Source organism: Rhea pennata, chromosome 20 (assembly GCF_028389875.1).
Source record: "Rhea pennata isolate bPtePen1 chromosome 20, bPtePen1.pri, whole genome shotgun sequence".
Lineage (NCBI taxonomy): Eukaryota > Metazoa > Chordata > Aves > Rheiformes > Rheidae > Rhea > Rhea pennata.
The window spans coordinates 514,519-540,282 of record NC_084682.1 but is presented as its reverse complement, the minus strand read 5'-3'; the positions used below and the strand labels follow the sequence as shown (position 1 = coordinate 540,282).

At 46.3% G+C, this 25,764-nt stretch overlaps 1 protein-coding gene across 5 annotated transcripts in view; it reads left to right on the top strand.

The window, feature by feature from the left end:
- Window positions 1-4,300: 4,300 nt before the first annotated feature.
- Window positions 4,301-25,764, top strand: part of WSCD1 (WSC domain containing 1) — a 36,695-nt gene continuing 15,231 nt past the window's right edge. Inside the window, exons 1-4 of one of the 5 annotated variants that reach the window (XM_062592883.1) lie at window positions 4,301-4,384; window positions 14,928-15,603; window positions 20,383-20,497; window positions 22,167-22,351. In XM_062592883.1, coding sequence (XP_062448867.1) covers window positions 15,174-15,603; window positions 20,383-20,497; window positions 22,167-22,351 — 730 coding nt within the window. In that variant the 5' untranslated portion in view covers window positions 4,301-4,384; window positions 14,928-15,173. The other 4 variants (XM_062592886.1, XM_062592887.1, XM_062592885.1 and 1 more) reach the window with 4 other exon arrangements.

The following is a 25,764-nucleotide window of genomic DNA, read 5'->3' as shown; positions in this document are numbered from 1 at the left end:
TTTGGCCTGCTATTTCCTGGACTGGAATACTATATTGACTATTAATTTTCCATATAATAGTATATTAGTATCAAAAGAGAGATGACTTAAGCATTATGAAAGGAAAGATAATTGCAGCTTACATAGAAAAGAACTACCAACACACTAAAAGGGTAAAGGAAATCTCACAGATTCAGTATGTATTTTTAAAGCATTATTGTGGCAAACTACTTGCTTTAGAAGTAAAAGGAAGGTACTGAAATCCGCAACTGGCCAGAGACATTTTGCCTTCTTCACCAGAGAAAATCACACAGCTGTACACACACGTTTTCTCATTCCTGAGTCTGGGCCTTGTTGCAGGATATGCAAGATACTTAGTGCAAGATGCAGAGTATCCGTGCTTAAAGTCTCCCCAAAGCCACCATGTACTTAATCCTTAAATTTGTTACAACTGGGTAAAGAGCTAAATTAAATCAGTTGCCAGATGGTGCTACTGAGAGATTTATTAATTATCTGACCACAGGGCAGCAACCCTTTTCGGAAAAAGCAGAGACTATCAATGGGATGCAGGTCTTCCCAGTGCTGTGAGTGGTGATAGGAAAGCACTTCTTCACTGTAGCATCTAATCTGGTGGCCTTGCAAAAGCACACATCAATTTAATTCAACTGGTTTAATTAAGCCTTTGCAAACTTTATGTGGAAAACCTTGTTTTAATCTATGAATTCTCTGCTTTGTTTAATTGAAGCCACTTAAGAATTGAGACAATAAGGCTCCTAGAGATTACCATCATCCAGCCCAACAGGTTTACCAACTTCCTTCCCATCTAGCTTCACTAGATTAGCTAAACCAAAATAAGTAAGTTTTAAAACTGCCTTTTGCATGCTTTAACTACATTAAATAAATCAATGAAGCTTTGTACATACGAAACCCTGTATGGCCACGAGTCGCTCCCACGCAGTCAGTCAGTCAAGGGCAGTGTTTTGCTGTCTGGCTCCCTGGATATTGTTATATGCAATGTGATATAGCATCATCAGGGAGAAAAGAGCATCTCCTCGCTGATCCCAAAATACCCAATGTAACTGCAGAAGAGATGGGTATCACCGTGTCACCATCTTCTCTGGGAGTACAACCCTTTCTCCCTTTTGTTTTTCTTGCAAGCACCCAAACAAGGATACCGTCTTTGTAGAGGTATCCTTTCTGGACGGAAACCATTTTGAGTTCATACCCTAGTTTAGACATCCTACAAAAACCTTCTGTTGGAAATACTGTGACTGTAGGAGAGGAGTCCCAAGACACACCCAGCTCTAACAGAGGAAGAGGTGAAGACTGCTCATGTACTACACGTGCAACGCGAGTGCAAGGCCAGGTTCATGCTGCTGGCTGCTCTGACTGCACAGACTGGAAAGCAGATCCCCCACCGCAGATGTAGCAGCAGAAACACTAAATCCTGCCATCTCCAGGAAGGAAGATGAGGGAGAGAGTGCCTGTGGAGGCAGCATGGCATTAGCCACGCTAAGCTGTGCAATCCCTAGCTTCCCTCGCTGGAAGCCGGAAAGACGGAATGCTGAAATACAGCAGGTATTTACTCAGTTTAGGAGCTGGCACCAAACAGCCAGCTCAAGAAACAGCAGATCAGCCCCTCCGGTGATGCAGCTGTGACAGCTGTGTCTAGGTCAACACAGCTGCGTGCACGGATCTGGTCTCTACTCCCAGGCAGGTGGCCATTTGCTCAGCCAGAGTCTGCGCCACATCTGTGCAGACTCCACTACACTGGCAGAGGTGGATAACCTCACGCAGAGAAAATGCAGCACCAGAAAACCTCCTAGCCATAGCTAGTGGTTTCTGTCTGTTAATATTAACCAGATTGGCTGTGTTATTTAGTATTGCTGCAGAATTAATGCTTCCATCACAAAGCTGGCATTTGATCACTATGCTTTAAAACTGCAAAATAGAGCTCCTAACACACCAAATTTAGAGACAGAATAAAACATGTGGCTATGAATATTGAAGCTTAAGGCCTTGCAACAAAACCCACCTTGAGAAATCTGAGGTGAGAACTGCACCCACTACGAGCCCTGACCGGCGGGATACCAATATCTGTGCAGAAGTACAGGTCTTCTCGGTTCCTGCTGGAAGCAGCAGGATTACCCATATTTAGGACACAGATATATATATTTGTGGCCCTGCTCAAAAGATGGTCAGAATATGACAGCATAAGGCTTTAGGGCATGTGAAGAATGGTACAACACTAGCACGATCACTGCAAAAGGGCCTGTTAATATTTGCATCCTGCTTCAAGTACATCTATCGATGAGTAAACGCAGCAGAAACACAAGACTTGACACTGCTGTCCTCGCCCTATTAGCATCCTCAGAACAGTTGCCTTGTGGCAAGCGAGTTTTGCTCACTGCTGCACCAAATCTAGGCAGTCTACGTGTAACATTTTGTATGCAAAATGTTGGAAACAGGCTAGCACTAAACAGGACTCACTGCAGTGAGGCTGATGTTTTATAAAGCGTGGCTGTTCGGGCTTTGCTTGAATTCTGAAATCAAGGCACAGCTGCTGAAAGATCCCCAACAATAGCAGTTGCTTTCAGGTCAGACCTGTGAAAACAGATCACATGTCAGAGCAGCAGCAGTTCCTGGGATACACCCATGATGTGAAGCAGGTTTTGCTAAAACCTCCACAACCATGTCAAACGTTGGCAGATCTACGCTGATGTTCACTCTTGCAGCAAAGGTCCAAAACGGTCCTCCTTGCCTGGCCACGCTTTCCTGTAGGAAAACTGGAGCTGGTCTGCTCCACTGGGATATCTGTCCCCCCAAAGCCCTCTAGTGGAAAGTGGGAATTACCAGAGAAAGCAGTTCCTTTTCTGGTAGGATTAAACGATCCCTTAGTAAGTATACGGTACATCAGAAAAAGGGCTCTTTCGCTGCTGTAAGGCGGGTACCTCGGAGAGATGAGGTTTACTCTTGCGGCCAGGGTGCCAAACGAGGCAATTCCATCAGCGTGGGTGTCACGCTGGTGACGCTGCGTACTGCAAACCTGGAGTCTGCCACGTTCTTGGAGTCAGTTTTCTGTCCTGATAATGCTGAACTTCATTCACCTGGGCAGACTCCTGTAATTCTACTGATTTAGGCCCCAGCCCAGCATAACATTTAAAAATGTCATTACATTAAACATTTGATTAATTTCAGTAAAATTAAACTAATTTCATAGACTTTTTCAGCCTTAAAGCCATAGATGCACATAAAGGTTAGATGCGTTGAAGTCTAACAGATGCACCAGCTACTGGAGTGAGAAAACATCTCAGACATCAGTATTTTAAAACTGCAGTGTTACATTGCTAAGCCTCTGTGCTAACACAGGCAAACACCTAAACGGATGCAGCTTTCTGCACGTTTCAGCAAAGCTTTAATAGCAGTGAAGTTTTTACTACAGCCTCGTTAGAACATTTACTAGACTGCTATGAAGCCCTCACAAAAAGAAGTCAAAATGAGATGCGTCAAGTCACCAATACGTTATGATATATAAACATTCTTAACGTGCTTTCTGCTTACTAATTCACAGAATTTGCTGAACGCTCTCTTTCAATCTTACCGTGAATTAGAGAGATTGAGCGATTGCTCGGTATCTATTCAGATAAACAGCTTTGCACACACAATTGCTTAGTTGGTAAAATAAGTCAGATTACAGGTCTACCCTATTATGAAAAGATTCTAGGGGAAAAAACAAGCCAAAAAGTAGAATTGTGGGTACTCAGGGTTTTCTCTTACTCAAAATTCTTAAAATGACTGTACTACTGCAGTCCTACCAATGCGTTAATAGGTCCCAGAAAACGTCTGTAAACCGCAAAAGCGTGCTAGCTGTTCGTTGTCACATCGTATCAGGTCTGAAGGACTGCCACAACGCTGCAACAACTTGAAACCCTTATTTTTTCCTTCCTGAATTTCTGTATATGAAAACTATTCACAACTACTGCAGATTTCTGCATGAAGGCTCTTCTGCCAGCAACCAGGTATATTTTCTCATAGAAAATCCAGGTGTATCTCGTGACTAGGTGGATTTGCTGTTGTCGTTAGGATTCTGCGTTTTCGGGTTTTGTTACGGCAGCCCTGCACGGCGCGGTGCAGCCAGGCCAGGCCAGGCCAGGCCAGGCCAGGCGAGCGGCGCGCAGCGGCGAGGACGGCGGGTGCGGGCCGGGGCCCTCGCCGCTCTACCAGCGCGCCCAGCGCGGAAACCGCCTCCTCGTTTATTTTTAAAGCCAAACAAGCGAGACAAAACATCCGTTGAGAAAGGAAGCGGAAAAGCAAACCGACAAACGCAACCCGCCCGCACAGCACGGCTCGCCTGCGCGGCTCGAGACACGGCTGCTCCCGTATCCAACGCAGCGCAAACGCGCAGGTGCCAAAACCGTCCCGGGACGCCGGCGCCGCCTGCGGACGGGGCTCGCCGGGGCCGCGGCTCGCCGGGGCCGCGGGGCCGCGCTCGCGCGGCGAGAGCAGCCCCCAGCGCCGGCCTTCGGGTGCGCCCGCAGCCCGGCCGCGCCGCCGGAGCGCCTGGGAGAACGTGCGGGAGGCGGGAGGCGGGAGGCGGCCGCGCCCCGGCCCGGCCCGGCCCGGCCCGGCCCGGCCCGCGGGAGCCGCGGGAGCCGCGGGCAGCGCGGCGCAGCCTGCTGCCCTTCCCGCGGGCGGCGGCAGCTCCGCGGGCGCGGGCGCGGGCAGGGGCCGCCTCCGCGCGGCTGCAAGCGGGGAAATCGTGGCCAAACGGGCGGCGCCGGCCCGGGCGCTCCGGCCGCTGCGGGCGTCGCCGCGGGGGCGGCGGGCCGGGCCGGGCCGGGCCGGGCCGGGCCGGGCGCTGCATTCGCGCGCGGGCGCGGGCGCGGCGGGAGGCGGCGGCGGGGGCGCGCGGGCGCGGGGCCGCGCGCGGCGCGCACCGAGCATGTGCAGGGCGCGGGCGCGGCGCGGCGGCAGCAGCGAGCAGCTCCGGCCCCGGCGCCGCAGGAGCCGCCGCCGCGGGCGCAGGTGAGCTCGGCGCCGCTCCCCCGCGCTGCCCCCGCGCCCCGGTCCCCGCGGGCAACTTTTCGCCGGCGGGGTCCACGCGCGGGCTGGGGGGGTCCACGCGCGGGCTGGGGAGGGGGCCACGCGCGGGCTGGGGGGGTCCACGCGCGGGCTGGGGAGGGGGCCACGCGCGGGCTGGGGGGGGCCACGCGCGGGCTGGGGAGGGGGCCACGCGCGGGCTGGGGCCCGCCGGGAGCGCCGCGCTCCGCCGAGCAGCCCCGCGCCCTCCGGGTGCGCGCCGCGGGGACGCGCGTGCCGAGCGCCCCGTGAAAGGCGCCTTGTCGGTACCTATGACTTAGTTACGGATCCGCATGGTACTTCGATTCCGGTAGGTTTCCTTGCAGATAGGAAGACAGCTCAGCTCCGGCTACAGGGGGATGGAAAGTGTACTGTATATTGCTTTTTGCTTTACAGCAGCCTCCTGGAAAACTTCAGCCTATAGCTGCAAAACGGTATTGTTTTTTTGGAAATTGCACATAAAGCATCATTTAGTGGGTAGATAAATTCATAATTTCAGAAGGGATGCATGTTCTGCATGTCTGGTTCATCTTCAAACAAAATTGTTCCTAGGTTCAAGAATACTGTTTGCTGGAAAATTTTCAGATTATCAGTATAGGTGGGCAACAGATTGCATACACTTGCTGTTATCTTTTGAGTACCTCTTTCTATGTACACATTGCATACAGATATACAAACATATGTGTATATACATAGATGTGTATAGATGTATGTCTGCACCTTTTCTGTGCTGGCATGGATTCAGTTCTCCTGATAAGGTTATTATTTTATCACTGAGCAAGGAAAAAGTATCAGATCCGTGGAAAAAAATACTGTATCACCCTTGTCTAGTTTATGCTATGACCTGCCACTGGAAGACTTCCTAAGTCAGCACTCGTTCTTAAAATGAACGCCTGTGCCTGCCTTCGGTAGGCTCTCCTGCATCCCTCACCATAGGCTCCTGTGTTCACTGCCAAAACCATTTCCTAGATTTACACCTACTTATGCTAGCAAATTGGTCTTGAAAATCCGGTATCTAGTTAAAGAGCTGCTGTGATCAAACACGCACAAGTTAAATGCTGACTTTCCGGTGTACTCAGGCTGCAGCTCTGCTTTTTAACATCACTTTTCATTTTGAAAGATGAATTAGCTACCAACTGTAAAACATCTTGTATATCATATAGGCTTTCTGCTTATGGTGAATACTGCATGAGCTTGTGTAGTTTCAATTTGATGTGACAGTTTATGGACCATACAGTTTTTCTCCGTCTCCCTGCCATCCCTGCATAAAGATTTTTTGGGGGTTTTATTTAGATCACAGCTCATTATTTAATTGTTTTAACGTGAAATGAGTGTCAAAGGTAACTTGGCAATCAGATTACATCTCATAGCAAGCACAGTTCCAAAACAGTATAGGAAGGGAAGATGAGGAAGGGAGGAAGTGGTAAACTTGCTCAAAAGCCCTTTCCAGCTGCAGCGTCCGCCGCTATAGGAGGTAGAGGAACTGTGCTGCTTCTACTTCATTTTCAGTTTCTTGACTGACCTCCCGTTGTGCTTACCGTAACACTGGAACGGTATCGCGTTTGGAAACGGTTACTCCCGAGGAGTGCATGTGCTGTTGTTACCCCTTGCAGCATCCGCACGGATGCATCCTCTAGCGAGCAAAGCTTCCTAAGTTGGAAGAAGTGTTTGATTGCTTCTGAAAGCTAAGGTACTGAGGCCGGATCTTTTGGTGGGGAGGCTGCACAGCAGAGATACAGTGGTCAGCACTAGCTGAAGATCTCTTAAGTTTCTGTGCTCCTTTAATTTAAAAAAAAAAAAAGCTTTTAAAGAATGATCTGCTCTGCTGCCTGAGAGTTAACAAGAAAAAGTCACTGGTCACCTTGTAACTTGACTGAAAACTCGTAGGGAATGTGCTTAATTTTGACAGAAAGAAGCCCAAAAGTTAGTTTCTGGAAATACTTAAAAGCCCAGTTGTGCTCTGAATTAGATGGAGTGACTTGGGAAGAGCTGGGGTGATCCCCTCCGGCACACAGGCGCGGAGCCAGCCCGGCGGGAGCTCCCGGGCCGAGGGAGGGGAGGACGCGGCGCGCGGGCGCTCCGAGCCCGAGCCCGAGGCAGCAGTCCTGCTGGCGGCACAGGCGAGAGGAGCTGCGGCGAAGGCAGGGCTGCAGCGAGCACCACGGGCTCCACGGGCAGGGAGGGGCACCGGGCAGCGGGGCCCGGGGCCGCGCTCGCCGAGGCTCCAGCCTCGCAGCAGCGGCGCAGAGGTGCGCTGCAGCCCGCTGGCCCCCCGCGCCGAGCGGGCAGCGCCGGTCTTCAGCGGGGCGCGAGGTACGTGCCGTGCGTACAGCTGCCACGGCCCCGGAAAGGCGCCGTTCCCACGCTGCTGGACAGCCAAATCCCTAAACTAATTTCCAAGTTAAAGAAGCTTCCTCAAGACTCAGCTTGGTGTCTTTTGTCATGATTATTCAGAGTTGGCCTCGTGCCTAGAACTCAGTCAGCCACACATCCTCCCATCAACAATTTAGCCTGAAAACTTGCTTCTGCTATAGCGAATGGACAAACTTCCGCCGGCTTCCGAGGGGCTGGAGATGAACGACGGGGCGGCTTTGCTACGCTTGGTGCTGTTCCTCCGGGGCTGCGATAGACGTGTTCTGCCGCAGGGTGCTCTGCGGGATCATCTGAAGTGCTAGGGGAAAAATCCTGCTTTTGGGGAGCAGTCGAGTTCTTCTGCCTCTCAGCGTAAAGCCAAAAACACTGTAAAAGCCAGATCTATTGGATTCTAGATGAGTCATATTTGGGCAGAGTATTTTAACTGCCAGAAAAGTCAATGAGCAGATTATATTCCATAGACCTTATTTTGTAGAAAAGTATGTTTTTTAAATTGGTGGAAAAATGAATATAGTAACTCTTCGTGTAAATCCCCCCCCTTGTTTTTTTGATGAAAGAATAACCTAGGAAAGGTGATGGAATTAAGAAACCACCTGTTTTTAATTCCTTTGCATAAATTTCTAAATTGCATTGTTCAGTTAGCGGGACAACCCAACATGATACTTTCTTAAGGAGCTAGAAAAAGTAACAATGGATTTGAGTCAAAACCCACCAGAATCAACATGAACCTGTTTCTTGATCTTGGTGGATTAAGACAATACACTGCCAAGATCTTTCTTCTAAGCTGTCCTTTTAGCATCTGCTGCTTTCAGCATCTGCTGCTTTCCACACAAATGTGAAAGTCTCAATCCATGGTTTCATTTTGATCCAAGCAACAACTGACTTTTATCCTATGATTAGGTAACCAGGATAATGTGGAATTGCTCTGTTGATTCCATTTGGGGTAGGAAGTGGAGAGCTGAGATACCTCATCTTTGCATTCTTTCTCAACATGTTTCTCAAAACTCAAAAGATGACTGTGTTCGTACAGGAAAGTATAGATGTGAGAGGAATAAAGGGAAACTACAAATTCACGTCTAGCTTTAGATAGGATCTCAACATTAAATTTGCAGCTTCTCAAGAATTTATTTTCTGCCTGCCCCATGCCTGTGCATTTGTGCTATATGACATTAGCTGTTACTTTCCTACTAGAGCATTGAGAAAATGGTTGCTTCCATCCAAAAGAAAGGCCACAAGCCAGCACCTCTTTCTGTTAGGCCTCCGAATCATTTACAGACTGACTCATTTTTCCCCAAAGAAAGCTAACAAAACAGAGGAGAATGTAGAAGAGGGATGGATTTTTCTACAAATGTTTGTGAGTCCCATTCGCTTCAGTTCATAAGAGAAAACAGTCTTGCTTCTGTGCCAAGAACTCTGAATTTGCAAAATCCTGTTGGTCTTTAGACAAGACTAACTATTGATGAGCTGAAGCCTTCCATGTGGTATCGACCTAAGTTTCTGCACTGTGCAGCCTATTAAGGGACAGCCTGCAACTGAGCAACTCTTCACCTGCAAGCCTAGAGCTGCTCTTCTTCACTGTTTCCACCTTTTATTGGCTTTCATAGCATTACTGGAAGTATTTAGTCATCCCTTAAAATTTCTGCAACTATTTCTTTAGCAAGGAGTAGAATGGCCAATAACTTCAAAACTTCTATTTCTCTTTTAAAAAACTGTTCATGCAGCTGCCTAGCATGACTTCTTTTGTGGTCATAAGAAAGTGGCTCAGTGGTTGTCAATTGAGATCGTTTCAGAAGCAAGTTACCGACTTGCTTTTCCTTGTAGCAACTTTCTTATGGCAGTTATAAATCTGGTATTACATATGTACTGAAAGAAAAATGAGGACTAAAGGAAAAGCAGCAAGAGTTAGTTATAAGTGGAAATGCCTCAGGTCTGATGTCTAGCCCCGTCAGCGCACTGAGATGCAAGTGCCGAGTTCCCATTGCGTGCTCTCGCGTTCCTTGCTGCTTTGCAGCAGTGCGCCGGCACCGCGTGAGGGGTAAAAGAGCAGCGCACAGACGACTCCCTTCTCCCGCCCCCTCGCCGAAAAGCCCTCTCTGCAGTGCTGTCCACGGCACAGGTGTCCAGACCGTAAGCCACGTCGTTTCTACGAAATACCGACCGAGCACTAGAACGATTCGTTGCAAGGCGCAAAGGTCGTTCCTCCCCTTTGCACTGAATTCAGCCAAGAGGGCTGCAGCCTCGGGGAAGCCCAGGTCTGCCTGCTGACGCACACGTCCGCGGAGCCAGGCGCAAGGGGACAGCCACGGCACGTTTCACAGGAGACGACGGAGGTCTCCTCAAGAGCAGCCACCGCTGCCGCTCGGCTCCCTCCCACATCGGCAGCGCCCGGCGGCCGAGGGCTCCGAGGAACGGGGCCTGTGGAAGAGCTACGGGTTGAGACACGGCCTTTCTGAGGGTCTGGTCGCACCATGCTGCATCAGCGTTGCTGGTTCTTGCAGGTCTCCGGGAGAGCATCCCCCAAGGCTGACGCAGCACCAAGCCCACGGGAGCCCGACGGCACCTTAACGAACAAGCAGCCAACCTGTAACAGCTCTGCCGAGATTCCCCAGCACTGCGGTACTGGGCAGGGGACTCAGCCACCAACCAACCAGTAAATACGATCTGATCGCATCACAGCAGATTTAGAGAAGCCTTTCTTTTGAGATGTTGCCTTTGCCAGAGACAGTGAAAAGAAATGCAGCATCGCCCATTTTAGGAAACAGATAAGAACAGACTCATATTCTGAGATCTAGAATTTTAGGTGAGATGCATTTTTTTCCCCTCTGAATTCAGTCCTACTGCCTTATACAATATTGTAAGGTTTCCTCACAGGGTATTTCTAGCTGTACCAGATATAGGAATATTAGAGAAGTCAGAGAAAAATATAAAAGACTGTTTTTTGTAATGACATTTCCAAGCAAAGAATTTCAGGTTGAAACAGCAAAAAATGTTGTTCAAACTGAACTGTCCGAATAGTTAGAGTCATCTGACACTAATGCAGTAAGTTCATGCTTTTTATAAAATAAGACCATTCAATGCTTTTCTGAACCACACCAAATTCCTCCCTGCAATAATCCGTGAAAGTAAGCTACACAGGATAATTACACATTTTGTAAAAGCACGTTGCCTTTTTTAGTGACACAAGGTACCCCTTCCTTGCTGTAGATAGGGCACCCAGCATACCTTCTGTATGACCAGTTATCATACCCAAAGCTGAGTCACAGATCTCTGCCGCTGCCCATCATTTTTCTCTCGTGTTGCAGCACCAACCCTTCCATTGTTCTCTTCAGCCACAGGTCTTTTCTGCTGTTTAACAGTTCTCATTGCCCATCTCAAAGTCCTTGCGATAATCATCTAATGATTTTACTGATTTTTAACCCAATTGTCAATTAATTGGGTCCTAAAAAACCTGTGGCTGTGAGAACTGATAAATAGGAACAGAAGACTACTTCAAGCAAAAGGCAACTTTATTTTTCCATTTTTTTTCTATTTCACTTCATTCATTCAAAGTGAAACATATATCGCAAAGACAAATGCTGTATTTTCTGTTAGCTGATACCACTTCACACCCTCCTTTCCCTATCCTTTTTAATATAATCAAAAGTGATGTACACTTTCAGGTATACTCTGATGATATTGCAATATGCAGTTTATTGAAAAAGCAAATGACATTTTTTTTTTTATGTCAGCAGCACTCTGCTGTTTCCGTACTTAAAGCAACATCTAATTTTTGAGTTGTGCGTTTGCAGCAGTTGCTGTGGGTAGGGAGAGTCTGCTTATTTATTTGGTTGTTTTTTACTACAATGTACTGTCATGGCAACCGTACTGAGGGCGAATGCATCTGGAGGTAATTTATATGTCATATTGGCTGTGGTAACATTGGTTTGTACCATTTAAACTTTTCCAACCACTTGGCAAAGGCAAAGTCAGCCAGAGGCAGTTCCTCTTTAGTAAGTATCACCAGGAGGACACTGCACCTTTGCCCAGACACAGCACAGCCTGCTGCTGAGGGGATGGTGCTGTGTAGCGTGTGGCACTTGGAGCTGTTCTGCTTTGCACCTATGCAAACGTGAGGAAGTCGGCTGAAAGACTCAACCATACAATGCTTTAAAAGGGACTAAGTTGGGCTGCTGGCGTGGTTTCAGGCATAGCACCGCCCGCCTCCACTGTTCAGCCTTGATGGGTCCTTCTCCAGCTACTTGGGTGCGCACTAATCCTCAACCATAGCTTAGCTCGTCAAGCATAGCTTTACTGTGAGTACTCCACTACACAGCTGCAGGGAGGAAAAGGCTAAAAAAAGAACCATATCCTTCCAGAAATGGACTTTTTCCATGTGATCAGTGAGAAATGCAGGTGTGTGGTTATTATACCAGGGTATATGGAAAACACTTAGAGAAATGCTTTTGTATCTAGGACCTCTACCTTGGCAAAACCATGAGGATAGTCATTTTTGTTGATATGCTAGCACATAGTATTTTTCCTTCTTTCTTTCTTTTTCTTTTTTTTTTCTCCAGAAAACAGTAAATTAATTGAGGCTTTTTTCTTACTCTTGGCTCCTCTCAGGATCTCACTTTGTTTAACATAGGGGTTTCATAAAGCACTGTTTTCAGTCTGTTCAGGAGCATTATTAGAGAAGCATTAATTACAGTTGGACATGTTCTTATATCTTATAAAGCCATGCTTTTCTGTTTGGAATTTGCTTTGGAGATGGCCTGCACACACCCAACTGCTGTGTGCAAATGCTTTCACATCCTGTGTAGACAAGCCTAAACAAACTTTGCATTTCTCAGCTGTACTCTAGTGGGAAGGAGAGAGTTTTTGATACTACCAGGGATATGTTTGAGGATCCATGGGAGATGCTGCTCCAGAAAGTGTTTCACAGTGCAGAGCAGCAGCTCCAAAGCTGGTTGTCTAACAAAGCTGCTTAACACATAGCAAGCTATCATGGACCAGCTGGTGGATGGGATCTTGCCTTTGTGCAAGGCAGCGGCTGAAGGCAAAGCAGGAAGAATGAAAGTCATGCACAAGGTAAACCAGTTCAACTGTCCATTCAGGATGTACCAGTTTGCCTTAAAAAGTTGTAGTGCAATGCTCTTCAGAAGATAATCCTGCCTAGCTGCCATTCCAAACAGTGCTTATTAGGAACACTTAAAATTTGCCCTCTTGCTATACCCCATTCTTTTCAATGCAAGTGCTTTAAATACACTTAGGAGCTTTGGGTGAAAGTATTTTTTGAGATCGTAACTTGAATCCCTCTCTTAAATAAGCCAGAAGAGCTATGAAACCTTGAATTAAAATTAGGCAAGGATGATTGGAAGTGTAATAAATTTATCTAGCCTCATCTTGCTGTTAGGGAAAAAAATCTTAAACCTTTTGATTGCATGTGATTGCACCCATCATTATTTCACCGACAGGCTTCACGGCAGCCCTGTACTAAGAGGAGCTACCCCCCTTTGCTTTACAGATGACAAACAGAACAACGCAGTGTCTGCTCAGAAACTGGCCACCAAGGCACATATTAGCTGACTCAAAGCCTTATCTCAAAATGCAGTAGACTAAGGAGCATCATGATTTCCCAGTCAGAGCTTCAAATAGCTAACATGCATGTCTAGCTGTCTTTTGTATTGGACAGGCTCTTTTGGGAATAGCTCAGAAGTTTCCAGTAGCCCGATGTTCTGAACAACTAGTGAAACAAATGGTACCTTGCTGACACTATTTCTTCAGCTAAATTAGCACAGTAACAATCTACAGTATCTAATTGTAGATAATTTTCTGTTCATCTGTCTAGGTACTTCTGACCCTTTTACTGTAATTCCTGAGCTCTCAGAACATTGATCAGAGATTTTCAATAATTTAAATCTAAGGGTCGGCTCTTTAGCTTGTATAAATCGATGCATTTTCTTTGGCTTCAGAGCTGATCAGAACGGAGTTGTGTTAGTTTTTATGCTGGAGAAAGTGATCTTAAACAACTTACTAAAGCACTTCACTGCACCTCAGCCCATCAAGTTATCTGATAATGTATGCAGGATAAGAATTTGCACAGGTAACAGTGAAATGATGGTAAGGCCTTGTAAGACTGAGTATTTGGAGAAAGTATGGAGGAAGAGATAAACACAAACATTTCTGGATGCTACTCAGCCCTATGCAATTCAGCATACAGGACCTTAAACAACAACAAAACCCACCGCACTAAATCTGGTCCTAAAGACTGACTTGGAAGAGGGGAGTCACCGCCCCGCTTAGCGACCTAGATTGGAAGGTGGTCACACAAAAGGAATACAAGCTCAACTGACAAAAAAAAAATCAGCTCAGCTTTAATATACTTTTGGCTTAGAAGTTTTTGATTGCTACTTATGACAAAGAAATTACAGAAGTAAATGTAAAAGGGAATGAGTGGAGACTTTTATCTGGTAGCACATGGTTTAGGAAGAGGCATAGATGTTTCTTTGCCAGGACTGTGGATTTCATGAGTGTGTCCTAATTGCAAGTTAAGCAAAAGCCATAATATTTTCTTTTCTAGAAAACACTAAATCTTTTCTCAATGCTTGCCTGGCTCCACAGAGAAGTGATTGAGTGAGAAACTAGAAACTTATGGGGAGATGCCAGCTTTTGTTAGAGGAGGTTAAAGGTTTCCTAGAGTACAAAGAGGCTTTTCTTGCCTGGACAGTCCTTTCATGGTATACATCAGCATAACTAACAGCCTGGCAAAGCTCAGAAGTGGTCAGGAGATATTTAGTGAAACTTGAAAAGAAAGTTTTTCAAACATTCATCAGCTTCTGCCTACAAACATCTGCATGTCAACATTTGTCGATAGAAATCTGCTAAGAAAATTAGCGAGATCTTTGCTTTCTTCTAAAGTAATACATAGAATAATTCACACAGCTCTCTATATAAGTACAGAACCCCAAGATAGCCTTTCAAAATAACGCCTTACTTTGTGCTGCAGAGATTAATAATTACTCTCTTATCCATAGTGAGTTGATGCAATTTCATTTGTTTTCTATACACCCACACTGCTGTTTTCTTCTGATCTACATTTGTAGCTTAGCTGCTGTTCTTCTGAAAAAAAAACGTATCCGATAATACCTTCCAAAAAAGATGCCTATACTGACTGGAACAGGCAGCCACAGTAACAAAGAATGGAGACGTTGGCTATTTACAAATAGAGAACGAAAAGAACTTAACGTTCCAAACATCCCAAGAGAAATAACCTCATCGTAAAGGTATTCCTTGTGCACTTCCAGTTAAAAGAAAGAAACAAGTAACATGAAGATCTGATTGTAGCTTCTGCTTAATCAATCATTCTCATAGGATTATTGTCTTCAAAGTGCGTAATTATAAACAACAGATGGAGAAGTGCTTAGCTGAAAGAAGCAGGGGGAGAAAGTCACCCTGATGACAAGTATTTACTGTTTGGATCTGAACCAACCTTTTTTTTCCCCACCTTGATATTTCAGGTTTCAGCAGCAGCAGTTACAATAATGGAATCATCCCTGGGTCTGCACGAACCCCATCAGCTACCTGGGAACCTCAGGGCTGCATGGATGTGATGCACCAGGCTGCCACTGATACCCAGAGAGAGTGTTTTTCACGGAGAGAAGGCATTAAAGCAATGGGCTGAACTTATGGGAGGAACTAGCACCAATTCAAGTGGTGATTCAGGGGCCGTTTGGAAGGCGTGAAGGCCTAGTTTCAGCAAGGGCATGGCCAAAGCTTTCTTCAGGCTACAGAAGTTTCTTCGGCGGACCCAATTTCTGCTCTTTTTCCTGACAGCAGCTTACCTAATGGCTGGCAGCCTTCTGCTGCTACAGCGGTCTCGCTTGGTTATCCAGCAAGGTTTGCGTGGGACCTCTACTAATCAGGCTCTGCCTGTTTCAGATGTGATGATAGGAGTTGGAATAGGGGTAGACACCAGGACTATGCAAAACCCTCGCCCAAGTCCCAGGCTCCTGGTAGGCGTGGACGTGCTCCAGGACTCAGCTTTGGACCAGAGGCACAGCCCACGGTGGCTCATATCCCGCAACTCAGAGCTAAGGCAGTTGCGGAGAAGGTGGTTACACAGGTTCATGAACGAACAGGAACCCATGCAAATGAAAGGATCTAAAGTGATGGAGCATACTGCTGAAAACAAAGGTAAGAGATATTACTTCCTAACCCCATCTTCTAGCATGCATGTAAACTGCACCTCCTTCTAGGATTATTCCAGGCAAAGATTAATAAGTATCACAAAGACTACTTGTAGAAAAGCATTTCTTTCAGCTCTTTATGACTTCCAGATCAGTTCTTAAGTGTATGCACAGGCCAGATTCAGACATGCCTGTTCACATTATGCTGTAACTTCCTCCAAAAGTGTTTTTATTGAATTGAATGGAAACCCAGGTAGTGAAATAGGTTTCCCTTATTTAAATTAATCTGTCTTCAAACGGGCAAAGATGAACACTGTTTAATTGATTTTTCTTTCTCAGAATGGGGAAAACTTTAAAAGTGAAGTTTAAGTTAGGTATCCAGAAATGCACAATACCTTCAGTTAACAGGTACCTTTTGCTGGTGAAACTTTGCAGCGTATACTGAATTCTACTGTTGCAAACACGCCTGTTGTTCCTGAACTGCCCCTGTAACCCATCCTTCCTTTACTGAGTGCTGAACCAGCACCACGGTGAAATGAGAGCACCTGGAATGGAGACAGCCCTTAGTGCTTGACAAGTTTGCTAGAAATTAGCAACAAGCCAGCAGACTGCAAGGGAATTTGCATCACTGCACAGGGGAGTCCAGTGCATGCATTAGCAGCCAGAGCACAAGGTACAAAACTGTACATTTTCCAGGCTTCATGATTTAATGATATCCTAAATGGAAAGCCATTCAGAGGTGAAGAAATACGAGTTTGCTTCACTGTGAGTCTGACTCTGCTACCCTAACTGCTGCTGACAAATAAATGCATGAACTGCTTGGGTTTGTTCAGTAGGAAACCTTTAGAAAAACTATTATCCAGGGCAAGTAAAGCCCTGGGAAGTAAAGGAGTCTGTAGATGTTCACACTTTCTCTGCATGGCTTTCTACTCTTGTGACCCACCACACATCTTCACCCTGGGAGAGTTCCGACTGCCACCCTGAGCCGAGCCTGCGATACATGGGGTGGCACGTGAACCTGGACGTCCACGGCACTAGCTGCTCACTGCAGCGGGGTGGCGAAGCCCTTGCGCTGCAGACCCCCTTTGAGGGGCCAAGTATCAGAGCTCCTCAGTGCTGAGGAAGGCAGGATGACCACTCATCCTTATGCTCCTCATGCCACCATCCTTGTGCCTCACAGCCAAAAAATTGTCATCACGTAACGCCATAAAGTTCTCCTCCATAACAATCTCAGATGAAGCATTCATTGTAACAGAGGGGTATGTGTTTTGAGAGGATGGGTTGAATGCTACCTTTGATCCATTGCTTGTTAGAAAAAAAGGTTGCTTTTTGAGATGCTTCACTGACAATAAGAAAAGGAATAGGATCTGAACAACTAGACACCACATTACTAAACTGTTCTTTATTTTGTTGAATAACATTACCCAAAGAAAGGGGCATCTTCTAAAAAGAATCCCACAAAAAGGTGCCATCTAGTTACTCCTACTGATTAGATTTTTGGAAGTGGAAACAAGAAGCTGGTATTGATGGTGTTTCATAGATGAGTCATACAGTGTGAGTCAGGCAAACTATAACATCTGGAAGTATCTGAAGCACCAAGCAGAGACTTTCCAGAATACTCCCCAGGCACTTCATAAAATCCCACAGCTAGCAGATTTTAGTGGCAGAGAATAGAGATTGCAAAGTTCAGATGTTCCCCAGAGAACGCAGCTGCGTTTCAGTAACCTGCCCTGGACACAACTACAGTGTTCAACGTCCAGTGGTAGCTCCTGGACTAGTGTGAAACATGCAGTCCCAGCTGCTCTGTGCCACACGCTGGTGACTGAGCTGAAATGCTCAGCAAAAGCCTAGCACACGGGGTGGAAACAAGCTCTGTGGGAAGAGCCCCGTCCGACTGCCCTGCGTGCACAACCCCGCTCTCTGCGGAACGGAACATGCACCTTTACCTCCAGCAAATAAATCTACTAACGTTAGTTGCCATCTACTTCAGTAAGTGCTTAATGGCCAGTGGCAGAAAGGAACCACCTGAACCCTCTGGGATACCGCTTTTGTATTTGTACCTCATAAACCCAGTGTTTAATATTCAGAAAAATACTACTTTTTCATTCTTTTGCAAGCAGCACACACCCTGGTTTTGGTGGCCCACACCCTGTTTGTGGTGGCCCAGCAGGGGCTGATGCTTTAACCCAGAGTGGCACATCCAGGGCGCTACCCGGTCAGGAGGGGACGAGGGAGGAGAGACCTCTGTGAAACTGGCCCTCTGCTGCTCGCTTCCCCCAGGGGCCCGTGGTTTGCACTTCCACACTGCACGTGTTCTGGCAGCCCAGGGAGTCTCAGGGGGTTTCAAAGTGCCCTCTGAAGCTAACCTGCCTTGCTGAACCCAGAAAGTGCCCCTAAGCTCTTCAACTTTGTTTCCTCCTGAATCCAGACTGTGAAAAGATGGTAAATCTGAATTTTCACTGACTATAGCTGCTTGAGGTACTCTAATTTCCCTTGGTTTTAGGGTTTTTTTCTTCTTTCTTTCTTGTTTTTTTTCTCCCTGATTAACAAAAGAATAGACAACATGTACAGAAACATGGTGAGCGTTTGGGCACTACACTAATACCTGGTAAGAGTACAAACTTGTTTTACCACAGTTTTCCTGAATGACCTTAAGAACTTCAATTAAAAACAAACAGACTAATTTCAAAAATTATCCTTAAAAGTCAGTTAAACCTAATGCCCATATTAGCCATTAATCTAGTGCCATGCTGAAGTTATAATTGCTGACAGAGAAGGAGCCAACGGGGCTACTTACTGCTGCATCCCACTGAATTATGCTGATTCAAATCTGCATCCTTTGAATATCTGACTGAAAATGAAGTGTCATTATTAATAAGCATATTGTTAACAAGTATTGGAATGCTTTTAGAAATTATTATCAGTTAAAAATTTAGCTTCCTATGTAATGTATGTTATCTGCCCCACCTGCGCTTCCTAGTAAGCTTGCAGGCTGTTATTTCATTATGGATCTCTTCCAAAATATAATGAAATTCTCTGTGGTTATAATGCATGTTAAAGATCAGCTTTGCCCTGAGGTTCCCTTTCAGTAAAGCAGCACATTGCCTTATTTGTGCATTCTTCATCAGTATCCTGCTAGCAGCACGCGGGCTTCCTGATGCGTTCAGCGACGCGTCTGCACTTCGCCTGTCTGAGCGGCCTGCAGGTCCGATCCCCTACAGGCTTCCCGGGGCAGGGTGCTAACTTAGGATAAATATGCTGGTGTACGTGCCTGCTGCATATTGTAAACACAAAGTTCGCTTGCCTTCCTCCACGTCCACCCAGAACAAAGCGATCTTGGCCAAGAAAATTCATCTCCTTTTCTTTCCAGGCAACTGAAACGCCCACTTGCACTGTTAAACTGTTTGGGGCAGGGACCATGTCTTATTCTGCCAGGAACAAGCTGGAAAATGCTATTAGTACAACAAATACTACTAAACAAGTTGCTATTTGTAAATGAAAAATTTCCGTCAAGAACATGTCCAGCGTACGGGACATTTTCTGTTGTTTCGCTTCGGCAGGTTATGCCATTGCACAGAATTTCAAAGGCGACAGCTACTGAAACGCCACTGCCACGACGTTCGGCTCCAAAAGCGTGGGGTCTCCCAAAGGCTCGTCCACGAGAGGACGCGAAGGAGATACTGCTAGACAGGGCTCACAAACGTGAACGGGATGCGGGGAAGAGATCAGATACGGTTGCATTAGTTTGCTTTCCGTTGCCTCCTGAGTTGGACACTTTGGTCCCATACACTGTATTTTCATCTATAACTAGATTGAATCTAAGCACTAAAAATCAGAAGTCTCCAGTAAAATACAAAACGTCCTTATTGCAGGTGCATAACTCCCATCTCATTGACAGCTTACTGGGGGTGTATATTCAGTTTGTGAGTCTTCTAATCGCATGTTTGCAAATTACCAACGTGCATTTCTTTAAAATACTATTGTTCATGATATTTGAATGTTTATTTTCCTAACTCTAAAAATCTGAGTGGCTTGAAGTTTTTCGTATTAATTTCTGTAATATAATTGTTCTAAAATTTCATTTCTCATCATATGTTCTCTTCTTGTCCATAGCTCATGTGCAATTTGAGTTTTCTGGTATTGTGATCTCAGTATTGTTACTTCCAAAATCAAATTTCCTTTCTGCCTTCGTATTTTAATAACAAGTTCTTTTATATATATACATATATACACACACACACACTTGCTGTATAATAGTGGGAATCTAGGTCATCCTTCCAATCATATATTACAAAAATATGGACTAGATATTATTGCATTTTGTTCATGACAACAAAATAAGAGGCTTAATGTAGGATGCAGTCTAACAGAAATACTTATCTTCCGTATGTTAAGTAAAGCAAGACATTTTAAGAGATACATTTGCACTGGAGAGAAAGAGTGTTTAATGTGATAGGTAGACAGTGCTCCCTAGTTAAGGCTGAAGTTATCTTTCCATTATAAGCTTTTAATATAACTCTGCCTACCCAAGGGAAATTGATTTTTTAAAATATTTCTCTTGCACTGTCTTATTCTTAATTAGAGATTCTCAAGAAAATTTGGGAGAAATCCAAGAAACTTTCTCAAACTTTATACTATTTTAAAGATTGCCTTGTCCCTTGTTTTACAAGGCTGCCATGCCTTCCCCCCCAACCCCCAGCTTCTTACAGCCTGGAGTTTACCCAGGTGCTGTGTCTGCGTTTAGCATATGCATGTTGCCTAATGCTGTCATCTTTCATGCTCCTAGGAACCTACATTGGATGCTTCAGTGACGATTCCAGGGAGAGGACATTGAAGGGAGCTGTGTTTTATGACTTAAGAAAAATGACAGTATCTCACTGTCAGGAAGCTTGTGCTGAGAGGTAAAGTCATATTTTTTTACTGCACGTTTTTTCCTTTTCTGATAACAAGCTGAACTAGATTCAAAAGGAGAAAAAGCATGCATATGCGAAAGAGATAGCATCTCTGAAAACTGCAATTATCTCATACCTGCAGGGAAGGAGTATCTCTGCAATCTTGCTTTAAATAGTTTATTTTCACTGCTACTCGTCCATGGCTCTTTATTATAGCACGACTACTTGCAATATGTTTTTTGTTCAAATATATTTTCTGGTCAAAACTGCTTTGACTGTTAGAAATCACTCTCTAGCCCAAATCTGTGGCCTAAAATGTAACTACAAGCACACTACAGTGCTGGAAATGAGAGAGAACAGGACAGCTAAGTACACGGCTGCAAGTGAGGCCGTTTCCAGCGTACCACAGGGAGCTGGTGATCACTGGGCAATAGTCACAGCGTAGTTTCTGCCACCTCTCTACCCGACCTGATTAGCTAAGGCAGTGTGCAGGCTGGGGATAATAATTAGTAATGAGGACAGGCCTACATTACATTATTTATGCCAAAGACTTCTTGCTGCTCTGAAGCAAAAGAGAGGGCAGAAGAAGAAAACAACATGATTCGCAGTTATTCCTGTGAAATTTACTTCCCTTCTTTTTGTACAGCAATGCAGTTTATGCGGAGCCCATTGCATTAAGTGGTGTCTACATTACAGTTTAACCCCATCAGATTTCCCAGGTCCAGTTGAGTCATCTATAACCACCCAAAAAAAACCCCAAAAGCCAAAAGAGAGACTCTCTTCACAGATCAGGCAGATCTTCAAACTTGGTTAGATACCTTTTGAAGAGCGCGGCGCCAGGCCCTGGTTTGGTGTAAACCAGCACAGCTCTGGGTCCGAGCCGGGGCGCGGTTGCGCGCCCTGGGCGTTCACGACGCGCGCTTGGTTTGGCGGGCCAAAGGGGCCGGGAGGGCGCTTGGCCTCGGCGCGGGCGCCGGAGGCTCCCGGCGCGGCGCCAGCCTGCGCGCCCGCCCCGCCCGGCGCGCCGTCGGACCGCGCCGTCGCCCCGCCGCGCAGGACGCGGCTCAGCCTGCGGCGGCCGCTTGCCGAAGCGGACTGCGGCTTATCTACCTCGAGAGGGACAGCCAGCGATTAGTCAAGCGACAGCCACGTCTTGTTTGAGCAACTGAAAATTGCTTGACTGGATCAGAAGTGCCCTATTTTAAAGGCCATTTAATGGAACCTCAGAAGCGGGCTTTCCTTCTCTGTCACTCTAAGAGGTCTGAAGTATTTCTCAGAGAAAGCTGAAGGGGTTGGTTAGCGCTCGGACGGCGTCACCTCGCGCTGCGACACTGCCGTTTCCGACGCGCTGAGCGGGCCGCGGGCCGAGCAGCGCTCCAGGGAAACGCTGCAGGACAGGGACCGTCCTTCGGGCACCAGCGCCGCTGGGCAAAACAAACCGGAGGAGAGACGCGGCCCCGCCGGGGAGCCGGGCCGGGCGCGCCGTCGGCTCGGCGCGCGCTGCCCGCCGCCGTGCCCGCCGTGCCCGCCCGCTCCCCGGCCGGCTGCGCCTCCGGGTCGGCAGGGAGGAGGCAGCGTGCGAGCCACGCGCAGAGACAGCTCCCCGAGTCTGCCAGGCGCAGCCCTGCTCCCACGCAGGGACGCGCTGCCCGAGCCGCTTCGTTTCGTGTCCCTGCAGAGCGTACAGCTACGCCGGTTTGGAGCACGGAGCGGAGTGCTACTGCGGGAACCGGCTGCCGACCGCCGCCGCGAAGCCGGAGGAGTGCAACAGCGAGTGCAAGGGCGAGAAGGGCTCCGTCTGCGGAGGCGCGAACCGGCTCTCCGTCTACAGGGCGGAGGACCTGCGGGCCGGGGCAAAGCGACGTAAGTGAAGGGCGGCCGGAGCGAGCGGGTGCTCCGCTCCTCGGGGAGTGCTGTGCATCCCGCGGGGGTAGCTTCAGAGGTGCCCTAGGCAAACAGACTCTTCCTGCTGCTCATCCCACTCCATTTTTCACTGGCGTAGCAACAGCAAGGGACAGAAGTGCTGGAAGGGCACAGCGTCCGTTTGCTGCTGGTCCAGTACCTGGTCTTCCCTTGTGGCAGAGAGAGGTGTCTGACCTGGTTGCCTCCAGCTTGCTACATAAAAAGTTACCATCTCCAGGGAGCAAGTAAAATACAGTGCAGAGAATTGCAATGTCAGCAGGATGTCATCAGAAAAAATCCCTTCTACATTCACTACTAAGGAGCAAAACCATTTGTTTGAGAAACAACTCTAAAATTGGGTGCTTTCTAATGGAAGAAAAAGCACACATACCAATACCATTCTAAGCTCAAAAAATTATCCTAAACAAAATAAATACTATGCGACTCCAGCAGGACAAAATATAGATTCTCCAGAGAAGCACACGAGTATCTCTAAGTGAGAGGAACGAGATCATGAGATCTTGCTCTCTTTCAAGGACTTCTCTTCCACCAGGAGCTAGGGTTCCTGTTTCATCTTTATATGACAGTCCTCAGTGTTTGTCATTCAATTAACTATCGCAGGCAACGTTGGGCCAACACAAGGCATATAAAATACCTAAACAGTTGAGCAGTCTTTACTTTTGGCAAGCTCACAAGCTGAGTACAAGCACTAAGACTTTAGGTTCTGCCAGTACTGGTGGTATTTCATTTCTTTGTAAAGACAAGTCAAAGTTTGTACAATAATCCACCCAGCTACATATAAATTATATATCAAAGGTGCACAGACCTAAATTGCCAGTGTCAGGCTGACAGGCACATTGGCAGGTTTCCCAGGACACGCATCACTGTTTAAATCTTCAGTATAAAAATATATACACGCATATTTCACTGAAAAAGGTGACATTTATTTTTTCTTAAGTATTAATGAATTAGTCACCAAATGATGGCCTGGAGCAGATTTGTATTTTGTTTGCCCTTAGTAATACCTGGTATTTGACTGTCTGAAGAATCATGCAGAAACAAGTGAGCTGAGGGGCCAGCAAGGGTGTTAATCAAGATGAACAAGTATATTGGAAAGTAACTCAAACGGGAATGGAATCCATAATTTACACTATCTAATATACAAAACATCTGTCATAAGGATTTGCCTTATTTTATTAATATTTTGCCTCTACTGTGCAATCAGCAGTTGAGCCAGCTAAGGTCTTCCTGAGAGAAGAGTGCAGATGCGGCTGGGACGGCATCTCCAGTGAGACCCGTGGGAGCGAGTTTGCCCGCTCCCCTCCCGCGGGCCTCACCTGCCCCACGTCGCTGAAGGCGACGAGCTACCTCCAGCCTGGGGGTCACTACGGAGCAGAGTTTTCCTGGGGGCAGGATTCAGCCGTAGGCTCCCTCTGGAAATTGGGGAATAATATAAATATCACAGTTCCAGTATTATCTGTGGATTTTATGGGAATCCTTCTGCCTTCTAAATATTGATGTGGGCTGGTCAAGGTTTGCTTCTGGCTGTATTTAATACAATTCTAAATGTTTTCATAAAACTTTTGTTTCAGGAATTTAATATGGGTATGAGATTTAGTGGGAAGTCTTTCAAGAGCATCCTGGGAAACAGAAGAGCTTCTGTTCCTTTATTCCTTGGTGCAGTGCTTGTAGCAGTCTGATCCTAGGGAGACTCCTTTCCCCCTAACTAGCATCAAGTTATTTTATTTTCACATCTCCTGAGTGATGCCAAAGACATAACGCTATTTCTAATAACTGTTTTGAGGGTTTGCCCCACTATGTAGTTAATTTAAATCCTCTGTTAAGTTCCAGATAATCTTGCAAGTAATCCCTAGAGAAACAAAGAATAGCAAACAAGAAATAAAGACATAGGACGAAAGAATGGAAGCAGGTCTGGACCAAATATTTAAAGTAAATAATTCACTTCTAGAAAATTACTTTTTTCTTTTAAAAAGTTGGGCAGAGATATTAATGAATTTGAGTCTAATACGACACACACTAAGCAAGGAATTCCACTCTCCATGCTACTGTATTCTTCTAAATAAAAAGAGTACATACATGGATTTTTTCATTTTGAAAATGTCCAAAAAAGCCTCCCCAAACAACACGCTTGTGTTTCATGCATAGTTCCCCAGGGGGGAAAAAACGTTAAAAGGAGATTGTGGGGGAAAACACTATCCTTTAATACTCTCCTGGAAAGCATTTATATAGCATAGTGCACAGCAGAAATGAACCTTGTGTCTCCTCTAATTTAATCACTTTCACATGTATCCTGGGCCTAACTTATTTATGGTTTGTTTCTTCCCAGCGAGTATTCAGGATTGTGCTTTCTCTAGCCCATTATATCCTTTCCTGGGAGGACTAAAATGAGGCCAGTCTGCTTGGGAATTTCAAAGCTTCTAAGTGCCATTTGGATATGCAGTTTTCCTCTTTGTTTTTCATTGAAATTAGGCACCCAAATCTCAGATGGATTTGAAAGTCTCAGGAATGATGAAAAAGAGAAAATGGTCTTTAAAAGGGGAGCTGAATAATACATCTCTCATTCAGTCCTGTAAATGTGTGTGTGGGGGGGGATGCTCACAAAAGCTAATGAACATTTTTAGCCTGAGGTTACTAGTTTTCCTAGAGCATCCTCTGAAGTCCAAAAGAGGGGCTCTTCCAGAAGTTCAAGCACCTGAAATCAAGTTCCTGTTGTTAACTATGTTGGTGGGGGCCGTTTTCCCTCAGTGACCGCAGAGAAGGCTCAGATGCTCCCCCAGGGCAGAAGTCAGACTAAAATAAACCTCAAGGTGCAGCGGTGCCAGGCAGCAGCGACGGAGCCAGCGCAGGCGGGAGGAGGGCTCAGGCTGCAAATGGAGATGCCAAAAATGCAATCACCCTGTGCTGGTTGCGTGTCGATTGCCAAAAAGATTTGACTATCTCAGTCCTGGAAATGCCCCACAAAAGACATCAAGTGAATTGAGACATTTCAGGGACAGAAGTCTACAGGGTAGACTTCAAATGAGAAGGCAGGTAGCACTCGGACTGCAGCAGGGATTAACCAGGTGAACACCCTGCACGGTAGGGATCGATTCTGCATCTCAGGGTATTGAGACCCTTATCTGGAAGACATGCTCAAGAAGAATTCAAGTTACGGGCCTGACTATTGGAGTAACTAGGTAGAATTTTTGGTCTGTATTATTGAGAGGAGTCAAACTAGATGATCAAATGGCTTAAAAAAATTGACTGAAAAAGCTGAGATACAGAAAACACAGCCCTAACGTGAAAGATCTTGTAAATAGAGTATCAGATACAGTATGAAAAGTAGAGTATCTCGGGCTATGCTATGTTAGCGA